The 12283-nt window shown below is 37.5% G+C and overlaps 1 protein-coding gene across 2 annotated transcripts in view; it reads right to left on the reverse strand.

Moving 5' to 3' along the window:
* Positions 1-12283, reverse strand: part of gmds (GDP-mannose 4,6-dehydratase) — a 330217-nt gene that overhangs the window by 88547 nt on the left and 229387 nt on the right. For both annotated transcript variants that reach the window (XM_062977684.1, XM_062977683.1), the window contains exon 8: positions 3144-3262. In XM_062977684.1, the coding sequence (XP_062833754.1) occupies positions 3144-3262 (119 nt within the window). The remainder of the gene's footprint in view (positions 1-3143; positions 3263-12283) is intronic.

Consider the following 12283-nt stretch of genomic DNA (forward strand, 5'->3'; position numbering starts at 1 on the left):
AGAGGGAGAAGACAGAAAAAAGAAGCACTGGTTATACAGAGAAAATATTTATAGCTCAAAGGCTTTCCTGTCAGTGCAAGGAACTAAATTAGAATCACTTTGAGTCTTATCACTCCAAAATTTCCCTTGGCAGTAGCAATGTTGAAGGAAAACAAAAAATAAAAGCAAATTCAGAAATGAAAGATCTAATTGAAAAAACTGGTTTCATTTTACTTTCTAAAATATCTTTGTCTTCATTGTTTGAAACTAACAATTGAATGGGAACATTGTTGTATTTGAATTAGAAGTCATAACTGCTAAATGAGATGTTGAATAAACATTAGTACTTGCGCAGTTTAACAAATTAATATGTTTATTTTTAAAAATAAACGAATAAAAAGTGTTCATTAATTACCCTTCATTCCTTCAGGATTTCAGCTGAGGTGAAGTGATGCACTTCAGAAAGTGGGGTTGTCATTGCTAGATATTGGGGAAGGACTCGAGGCCCCATTCAGTACAATGATTGGGACTAGTGTATCTCATTTCAAAATGACTGAAGAAACAACTCCAAGTTTGCAACATCATTTGAACTTTAGGTTCTAAAGAGCCCTTCTCTAGTCTATACGACCACTAAATCCAGAGTTCAAAATTACCAAACTCTATGACTGAAAAAAGTGATTTCTTTTAATTATTTTGTTTGTATTGTTAAAAGTTTAAATAAGTTAAAAAATAAGTTTAAAAAGTTTAAGTTATAAACAGATTGTCCCAGGTAGTTTGTTAAATGTATTGTTTGCATGTAGCAAACACATGGTTAAATGCAAATTAGATTGGGGTCATTCATTAATGCTGTTTTTTTATTTTTGTACAAGTGATGGTGCAAGACTTTGCACACTAGGAGTATAAAAAACAGTGTCACAGTATATGAAGAGATGGAACTACTACATCTCTCTCTCTCTATACACACAGAGAGAGAGACTGCAGTTCTCCATCCGAAAGCAATATTTGCTTTGTACCTGGAACAGAAGAACTGAGACTTCTGTACTTGGGAGACTGCACGAAACATCTTTCAATAGAGAAAATGTGCTCCAGCCATCTGCTTTTGTTTACAAATGAACAGTGCTATTCCTTACTGTTAAAGAGGTCATTAATCTTTCTATTCATTTACAAACTGAGGCCCCTTCTACACTGTCCTTATATCCCAGGATCTGATCCTAGGTTATCTGCTTTGAACTGGATTATATGAGTCTCCACTGCCAAATAATTTGGGATAAGCCGTTCATCTGGGATCAGATCCTGGGATATAGGGCAGTGTAGAAGGGGACTGAAATGCAACTCTGGATAGTAATTTAGGAACATGAGGACTGAAGTGGTGGTTCACGGACCATTGCTGGTCCACTGGAGACACATCTAACTGGCCCGTTATTCTGAAAGGGGAGGGAATAAGCTCTGTAGCAGAGAAATGACACAGCTGGACAGTTAGAACTCTCTCTAGGGAGGAGAGGTTGCTGGTAAAAACCAACCCAGGGCTAATCCATCATTTGCTACTCCAGATCGCCCCTGGGGGAAAGGTTCCATATAGAGTCACCCTACATGGATCCTCTGGTTTCTCTTCAGATCGTATAATTTAGAGTCGCCCTAGGTATAGGCTGCAGGTTCACAATTAATTTATATAAAATAAACGGTTGCATTCAGTAAATAGAAATATGGTGCTAATCCTTGGCATGATGGAGAAAAATCATAAAGCTTAGGAAGCACTTATTTAAAACATTGCTATGTTCTAATAGCTAACTTCAGATGATATGAAATTATCCCATAGTTCCTTGAACTGCTAAATGGGTATCCCACCTGAGCAGAAATATACAGATCTGAGAGCACACACAACAAAGGTACAAAAGCTAATACAGTAGAGCCTCACTTATCCAACACTCGCTTATCCAACGTTCTGGATTATCCAACACATTTTTGTAGTCAATGTTTTCAATATATCGTGATATTTTGGTGCTAAATTCGTAAATACAGTAATTACTACATAGCATTACTGCATATTGAACTACTTTTTCTGCCAAATTTGTTGTTTAACATGATGTTTTGGTGCTTAATTTGTAAAATCATAACCTAATTTGATGTTTAATAGGCTTCTCCTTAATCTCTCCTTATTATCCAACATATTCGCTTATCCAACATTCTACCGGCCCGTTTATGTTGGATAAGTGAGACTCTACTGTACATTTTTTCCTAATAAATACTGTTAACTGGTGAGAGTTATAATAGGTATTAAGAACAAGCAAACATGAGATAATGAACCAATGTTTGCCAGGCTGTTGGAGATTTGGGAGAATGTTATGGGTGTTTTCATAACATGACTGCCATGTAGGGGCTTACCCATTTATAAAGTGGCTGCCACATTGGATTGGCCACAAAGAACCCTATTTTCCAGAAAGCAAATTGCTTTCCTTTTAATGGAAAGGACCCCAGAAAATCTTCATCCCACCACTGTGCCTCCAACCTCAACTCTGATTCTGTCCCATCAACACATAGCAAATTACCCATTTCACAAGAATGGAAATTGGCAAAGTTCAGAGAAGCACACATATACAAGCAAAAACACACACACCACTAACCACCCATCTAAAAAAAATCTAGTTAAAATACACATCCACACCACTTGTTAAAATTACCACACAGTCAACTCTTCCCTGAAATGTTTTCATCTCCTCATCACTTTCAACTCCTCTAGTCCCCTAGGATACTGTCTAACATCCTCATATTTCCCTTTTCTGGGCATGTTTCAAAGTGGAAAGCTCTGCTCCAGCCACATGCCATTTAACCTTGGACCTCACAGTATCTTTGAAAATAAAGATGCTACACAGTATGCCAGTTGGCACATCATCCATTGTGTGTGGGTTTGGTAGCAGATGAGAACCCCTCCTTCTTGGCTCCATCTGCCATTGTTCTGGCCTCTGAAGAAGTGCCACGTAATCCTGCCCCTGCCACACTTTTATCTCTTGAGTGTCATGTATTATTTGGATGGTAATCCTGAACTGTCAAATTATTTGTAAGCTGCTATGAGAGCCTTCTTGGCTAAATGGTATGTATGGTATAAATAGGTTAAACAAACAAACGATGGGAATCCAAAGTTATTGTTATTAAGTGTGTCGACTTACACAATAGTTTTCCCAATATGGTCAAATGCCTTTTCCACAAATTCACGGACACTGTGTACCTCTCCAGTAGCTATTACAAAGTCTTCTGGCTCATCCATCTGTAGCATGAGCCACATGGCCTGTAGAAGAAGAAACAAATTCTGATTTAGTACATCTGCTTCTGACCATTCTTGGCACATGACATAGTACTTTAACCTCCCCCCCCCCAGCCATGAAACAGAATAACAGCACTTTTAGGAAAACCAGAAGCAATGCAACAAAAGATGAAAAATTAATGCAATGCACTCTAATTTGTTTAACCTTTCTCATTTATTTATTTTATTTGATTGTTATCCTTATCAGTATAAGTGACATTGCTATCATAGTATTAAAGGTAAAGGTTTTCCCCTGACGTTAAGTCTAGTCATGTCTGACTCTGGGGCTTGGTGCTCATCTCCATTTCTAAGCCGAAGAGCCAACGTTGTCTGTAGACACCTCCAAGGTCATGTGGCCAGCATGACTGCATGGAGCACCGTTATCTTCGTGCTGGAGCGGTACCTATTAATCTACTCACATTTGGATGTTTTCAAACTGCTAGGTTGGCAGAAGCTGGAGCTAACAGCAGGAGCTCACCCCACTCCCCGGATTCAAACTGTTTCAGTAAGTCAGTAAGTTCAGCAGCTCAGTTGTTTAATCCGCTGCGCCACTGGGGGCTCCTAGTATTACCTATTGCAATAAAACTGCCTTACCCTCACTATGCAACAAAACATTTTTTACTAATTAATGCTGCTTTAAATTAATGACACTTGAAATGTCAAGGTAGAACCCATAACAATGTAGAACTGTTTTTTTCATTTCCTGCTTCCCTCACATACCAAAATTTTGTTTTAAAATTATACACAAATATTCAGAAGTAAGAGTTTGTTTATCCTCTTCCAAAAGTGATTTTCCTTCCTGTATCAAATGTGTCAAAATTGGCCAGCTAGGAGTGAAACAGATGGCAATGTTCCTAAGTCAACCACACCATTTGCCCATGGACAAATGGCCTTCGAAAGAATGTTTTCTAAACACCAGAACAGATTGGTATGCCTCTTCAAATGGCTAGAAAAAAGGAATTTTCACCCCAGCATGGTTTTGTTCCTCCAAATGGCCTTCTCTTCCAACACATTTATTAGCTGACAGTCCTCTAACACCTCGGGGTCAATTAAATTAGCCATTGGACAGGACAATTAGGCAGGCATTCTATATGAAGGTAGACTTTTGGAATACTGACTAGCCTTCTATATCTTTGGTTATGTTCTTTAGTTCTGTGTTTCAATGGTTTCCCAGACTGGTACCACACAGTCTTTATGCATTTTTCAAAACATGCTAGAGAAATTACCCAGTAAACCACTTTGAAACAGTTTCAAATGACAGTGGTATTCCAACATAAAAAAAGTCACGTGATAGCACTTGTCACTGCAAAAGTCAATTTTTGATGCTGATTGCATTAAAAAGCAGGATATTGGTCACATATCTTTATTTGTATGCACAAGCAGTAATACTATTAGGGTGGAAAGATAAATCCAAATGGTCAGTAAGTAAATGGTACCAATATATGGTGGAGCAAATGAAATTTGAAATTATGAATGTGAAACTAAATGTTGCAAAAACTAATGAAAATAGAACAAGAGAAATGGAAGAAAGATGGACAATGGTAAAGAACTATATCATGAATCAATCTGGAGATCAAGCTATAAGAAATAAGATACAAATGTTATATAGTATATAGGATGGAAATGGATAAAGATAAAGATATAAAGATTGTCTCATAAAGAAACGAATATGTAAAAAGAAAACAATCCTCGTGTTGGTGGTGGGAATTGTAAATGTTTTGTATGTCTACGGTATGCATTTTTTGTGTTTTAAAAATTAAAAAATTAAAAAAAAACAACAACATATCTTTATTTGTAGAACATCCCATTTTGTGTGGCCAAATACATGTCTTCAATTTAAGTGAGAAAGATGCTTGTACAAAGCAAAAACTTCACATGTCAATAAACTTCCTTTTAGTTCTTTTTAAAAAAACTCAGGAGATTTGAGATAAATAAGGATCATGTGCCCTTCCTGATGTTACTGTAGTTGGCGGCAAGCTTGCACAAATAGGTCTGATAATACAGAAGTCTATGGTGATGAAGAGCTTTCATTTTGAAAGAGCTGAGGTGGAGAAAAAGCAAAGAGAGCTCACGAGGAAGAAATGCCTTCCACATCCTGTACTGGGTCAGCAGCTAAGCACAGAGCAGAACTAGTGGTTTTTGACTCCCAGTCTACCACTCAATCAACTAGACCACACTGCTATGTTGAAACGCTATCTGGAGAAAAACTTACCACTGGAAATCAATCCAAAATGACTGGAAGACTTTAATCCCTTAGTGAAAGAAACAGGGAGCTACCTGTAAGGTTGAACCCTTGTTTAATAAATAATCAGCATGCAAACACAATAATTCAAACTCACTCCATATGGTATAAAGGGGCTGCTATCTTGTAGGGTAACCCACAATGCTATTTGCGCTGACCTCTTCACATCACATTTAAAGAAAACAACTTTAGTCGGTCCCTAGATGCTAGTGGATACTCTGCAAATCAGATTAATATAAGCCCTGGGACAGCTCAGTTTCTCTTAGTAAATACCACCTGAAAAGTTCAGATTCCACCACACCCCACAACAGGAATAGAAGCAGAATGAAAGCATTCTCACAGAACCATTTGGCTCATACGTTTGTTTTCTTTCTTTTCTTTTTTTTACTGGCAAAGGTCTCACTAGACTGCCCCAGTTCTACAGCTGGACTCGTAGCTTTGAACAAAGTGGGCTCAAAAAACAGTTTGGGCAAATTTATAAAAGATATTTTTTGGTTTCTGTTTTGATTATCTGAGTTGTGATACAACACAGTTTTTGTGAACAGGAAAAAAGTCTGTCCCCCCCCCCCCCCCCCCGCTGCTGCTTCATTCCTCAAGAATCCTAATCTCACTGATTAATTCCTACTTCTTATGATGTCTTTTTCACTCAGGAAGTTAAGAATTCATCACTTATGTATAGATCTTGCTTCTTCGAGGCACACATGGATGAAAAGAGAAAAATGAAAGACCCTGTCGACTGGACTACATCCACCCTCTTGATCAGCCTACTGTGTACTGTGGGAATTTCTCATGATTAATTTCAGATGTACGGATGTTTCCAGGAAAACCAGACCTTCTAACACATGGTGGCGAAAATCTTGGCTGCTTTGGAAGTAACAATATGTCATTAATGCCAACAAAGCTACAAAATGGTTCATGTCCCTGAAATGGAAAGATATCAGAAAATTGCTTCAGCATTAGATATTTTGTCTGCAAGGCCTGAATAGTTCAACAGAAATTAGTGTGTTTTTAAACTATGTGTAAGATCAAGGGTTTTTTAAATTTAAAAATAGGTATCCTAACACAACAAATCAGACACTTTGTGTTAGGAAAGGCCAAATGCATACAAAATATGACTTTTCCTTTGCTTATATCCTTTAGCAGTGGCCATTTCTGCACAGAAGTTAGCAGTTCTTATCTACTATTCCACAATGATTAAGTTATGAATCTGCCTTAGCTAAATAACTAAGAGGAAAATTCAGTGGCTCATGAAACAATGTAAATCTCAACCCATCGATGCTTACATCATTTCTGCTGTGTCACTAAATTGATTCTGCCAGAATTAGTACTTCTTCAAAACTGGGCTTCTCCTATTTTTAACAAGATTTCCTGATCAGTATAATTCGGCCAAACTAGTCTATTTTACTCCACAGTTAATAGCGCAGCCAGTCGTGAAATAGAGGAAATACTGGCAAAGATGTTTAATATGTTTAGGTTGTTTGTTTCAAAGCAGAGTGCTAATTTGTGTGCATGTAGTAGTCGTAGTAGTAATAATATTTATTTATTTGTATTCTGCCCTATCTCGAGGATTTAGGGTGGATTCTAGCATACACAAACATAAAGGCAAACATTCAATGACTATAAACAACGAAACACAGATAAAGGTAAAGGCCTCCCCTTCCGACTCTGGGGGTTGGTGCTCATCTCCATTTCTAAACCAAAGAGCCTGCGTTGTCCATAGACGCCTCCTAGGTCATGTGGCCGGCATGACTGCATGGAACACTGTTATCTTCCCACCAGAGCAGTACCTATGAATCACATTTGCATGTTTTCAAACTGCTAGCTTGGCAGAAGTTGGGGCTAACAGTGGGAGCTCACCCCGCTCTCTGGATTCAAATCACTGACCTTTTGGTCAGCAAGTTCAGCAGCTCAGCAGTTTAACCCGTTGTGCCACTGTGGCCCCATTTCTTCCTTCTCACTTAATCTGAAATACTTAATAAGCTAACATCTCTTGTTTCTCTCCAATTTTTCCAACTGCACATTGTCAGTTTTCCAACAACATAAATATTTTACCAACTGTACATTAAAATGACACCTTCAAAGATCTGACTCATTACTTTAATTTGGGTACAATCAAGCAGTTTTGTGCACTTTTGTAGCACCTCTATTAAATATACCAAATCAAAAGTCAAAATATTTAATTAGAATTTCTGAGTACTTGCATCTGGGTTTGGAATTTTATGATAAACAAAAACAACAACACAAGTAGGATAAACCGTTTCTTGCGTGACAGATCATGACATAAGAGCAACAGAAAAGCCTTCAACAGTGTTAATTTGAAAGAGAAAATAAACATTCGTCCTCTGCTGTCCCACTTTTTCAGCAGTTTTTAAAATAGTCTGATTTCTCTTCTCTCTTTCCTCTTTCACCTGGAGCATAATTCTATTATCGCATGCTCAGTTCAAAGTGCTAAAATAAGTTCCATTCAATTAACTCATTAGGAGCAACTGGAGATGAGGTCTTATCCTTCTCGATGGACTAATTTGGGTTTTCCCCCCCGGTTTTCATAAACTTGATACACAAATTCCAGGTGTCCTCTGCATAAAGCAGTATGCTTTCTATGTGTTTTTCCTGACCACATCCTTTTCATCAAACTCTGATGTTACTTGTTCACACACCTGTAAAACGTTTCAAGTTATGACTAGGGTGGATCCATTTAATCTATGGAACTTACATAACCTATAAATTAATGTATATATTTAGAAATTTTAGTCAAAAATATGTTTAGAAAATCTGGGTGGATTGATTAATTGGTCAATGTGATTACCGTACCTTAAAAAGAACCATCCCTTTCTCTGAGTAGTGGAAAAAGCAAGAAAGCTTAGTCTGGCCTGGGAGAAACTAAAAGTAGCACCGATCCCATGTATTCTCTGCCATGATGCTGCTTCTGGCCCTTTGAATGCCTGGATAGGAAAATGGCAGTGGTAACCTAGGAGGGTTGGCCCCTTAAGAAAGTGCTGGTACTTTTCCCGTCTCCCCAAAATGACCCTCATTTTATTCATGGGTCACAACAATATCCATAAATTGGCTGGAAAACCTGCCCTTGACTTATACATGAATATATACATTAAATCTTGACATACCATGAGTTCGAGGCCAGCCCGTGGTGGGGTGAGCACCCATCAATTAAAAATAAAAAATAGCCCCTGCACGTTGCTGACCTAGCAACCCGAAAGATAGTTGCATCTATCAAGTAGGAAATAAGGTACCACTTATAAAAGTGGGGAGGCAAGTTTAACTAATTTACAACCTGGAATGAGGAAGTGCTGTCAGAGTGGATGATGAAGCAGCTGCTCCCCCCTGTGGCCAGAATCGAACATCCCCTCAGAAGAAGGTTAAATTGCCCCTGCGTCTGTCTGTCTTGGTCTTTGTTTGATGTGTTTATGGGCATTGAATGTTTGCCCTATGTGTATATAATGTGATCCGCCCTGAGTCCCCTTTGGGGTGAGAAGGGTGGAATATAAATACTGCAAATAAATAAATAAATAAATAAATAAATAAATAAATAAATACCATCCAGCAGTTGATTCAATGAGGCTGGATCTACACTGCCCAAAATCCCAGATTCTGATCCCAGATTATCTGATTTGAGTTTGATTATATGAGTCTATACTGACAGATAATCTGGGATAAACAGATAATCTGAGATCAGATTCAAAGATATAGAGCAGTGGGGAAGGGCTCTGAGTCTACTGCCAACTGGATTTAGGCCCATATTTTAAGAGACTTTTAACTACTGTACTTTGTGTTATTTTGAAAGTAATTACAATTCAGTTTAACATGTTCATATTTGCATTTTAAATACCATCTTATTTTATAATATGTCAACATGATGACTAATTCAGTAATTGTTACCTTACTAATAAACGCTACATAGTCATCAAGGTTGGAACTATACACTTGCACAACAGTTAAAATTATAGGCAGCTGCTTTCTTCGATCAATTTCGAGGCTTATATAACATTGACTGCAACTCCAGAACAAGAACAAATAAAAATGCAGTTTTAAATGTATTACTGAATGGTTTATTGGCTTTAACAGAGGGGAAAATCTTTGTTTAAACTTCTACTGAGCATAATTAATGGCTATTGACTCACAAATGAAGAACAGGTGACACTTAAATTAGGAGATAAATGATCCTGTGTTCTTGTGTGATAATGGCTTGGGATTGTTACAAAGCTGCAGCCCCAGCCGGTCCAATCATAATGCTAGATCATGTCTAGAACACAAAGGTTTCTATGCAATAGGTATTCAGCCATTCACATCTTTATACAGCTGTACAATGATTTGGTCCATTTATTCTCTGATGGGGCTGCCCAACTGCGGTAAAAGTTCAGCAGTTCTCACCTTCCTGTTCACATGCTGAACCCCATGACCCATGACATGGCCAGGCCTCAATCTGCGATAAAATCACTGCCTGAGCCTGGCTATCTTTTAACCATCATGGGGTCACATATTTGAGGAATTTTTGGCAAGGTGAAGGAAGAGCCAAAGTTTTCTTCAATTTCTCAGCAGAATGGCCTACTGAGACAGGCAGACATTTACTCATCATTGCAACAGGATTTCCAAGTTGCTTTTATTTATTTATTTTGCAGTATAATATAACATTTTGTTAACAAATATTTGTGAAAGACCCAATTCCTAAATATACATCCAACCAAGATATTAAGGGGCCCTAGTCTTTTATAGTGAAATTGTTTTTTTGAATAAAGCTTAGTTCAAAGTCCATAACAGCATGAAGTTGGCAACTTGAATCCCATTCATAACATAGATAAAGATATAATGTTGGCATATATAACAAAATCCAGTATACGAATGTATTGCCATAATGATTTGACTTGGATTCATGCTTTGCAAGTGCCAGTATTTTCTTTGCAAACAATATTTGTAAACTTGTAAGAGGACTCTTGACTAAAAGGGTGTGTGTGAGGATGGATATTCTTTGTTGACCCAGTGTAACATCACAGAAGAGGATGTTATGCCAAGAACCTTATCTCGGCACTACAGGCAAAGTTTGGCACTCCAAGTGTTTGGATGTTAGGTGTCAAGTCAATACCCATGCAACTTAGCAGTTTCAAGAAAAAATCTTGCTTTCTGAACTATGCATAACTTTATTGTTAGTAAAGGAGTGAAAGGAAAATCAGATTATTATACCCATAAGAGTTTGAAGAAGCTGCTCTTTGGACTGCAACTCCCAGATTCCTCCAGGTAGCACCGTCACTGGACGTTATGTGTGGGGTACTATCTCATCCTCCCCTCCTTTTTCCTTACACACACCCATAGGTGTATGCCTATTTTGTGGAGAAACTGAAGCAAGTATAATTGCCTCTCATCAACTCCAACAAAAAGCACTTATTAACTTTTCTGTCACCTATGAATACAAGTCTTGTTAATCAAGACTGATTTTAACTACATTATTCTACTCTTTTTAAGACCAAGTCTGCACGTGCAAAACCACCACACTACTGAAAAGTGTATTTATCAGTACAATGCTACAGTAGAGTCTCACTTATCCAACATAAACGGGCTGGCAGAACGTTGGATAAGCAAATATGTTGGATAATAAGGAGAGATTAAGGAGAAGCCTATTAAACATCAAATTAGGTTATGATTTTACAAATTAAGCACCAAAAACATCATGTTATACAACAAATTTGACAGAAAAAGTAGTTCAATATGCAGTAATGCTATGTAGTAATTAGTGTATTTACGAATTTAGCACCATGTATTGAAAACATTGACTATAAAAATGTGTTGGATAATCCAGAACATTGGATAAGTGAATGTTGGATAAGTGAGACTCTACTGTATTTGTCTGAAAGAGGGAGTGAAGGATACAATCATTAAAGTTTGCATAGGAGTTACTCAAAACCAAATAATATTTGTTTCATTTGAAATGAGTAAATTTCCACCCAAAAGTGTGTTTTTTAGGCTTTGTGAGCTGAGAAATCTCAAATCTTATAATGTAGATTTGTAGGGATATATGTTTTTTCCTAATATTTTTAATAATTTATCAGTGGCAGACAAAATAAAAACAGAAAGAAAAATATTTTAAAATGATATTAAAAAAACCCTGAAAGCCGATCTGGTTAGCTTGGAACATAATATAACTCTCAAACGCCCAATTTGTTGTTGTTTATTTGTTCAGTTGCTTCCGACTCTTTGTGACCTGATGGACCAGCCCACGCCAGAGCTCCCTGTCAGCTGTCGCCACCTTCAGCACCTTCAAGATCAAGCCAGTCACTTCAAGGATAACATCCATCCATCTTGCCCTTGGTCGACCCTTTTTCCTCCAAATACTGCAGAATAATTCAAACTAATTTTAAAAGAGTATGCATTATCTTTTCTCTCAGTGCCTTGCCACACATGGCCTTTTAGGCCACAATTGGGCAATATGATGTTTTTGTGAATTTGAAACATTCTGAGAATTCTGTCAATAATTTTCTACAGACAGTTGTGATTATGCAAAAGGATTACTGTTAGGGTGTGCAAATCCATACTGTTTTCGTTTTGAATTCTGGGAGATAAGGAGGGGGGGGCATTCAGATTCATAATTCAGAATCCTGAGTTTCTGTGCCATTTCACGCACCCCTAGTTACCTTTAAAGCAATTTATACAGTATGCCTTGAAGGACACATGTTGAATTTTAAAGCATACATAATTTACAGGTTCACAGCGCACCAGTTTATGCACTATATGGATCATTATTCTAAATCATCCGAGAA

This window comes from Anolis carolinensis, chromosome 4 (genome assembly GCF_035594765.1).
Source record: "Anolis carolinensis isolate JA03-04 chromosome 4, rAnoCar3.1.pri, whole genome shotgun sequence".
Lineage (NCBI taxonomy): Eukaryota > Metazoa > Chordata > Lepidosauria > Squamata > Dactyloidae > Anolis > Anolis carolinensis.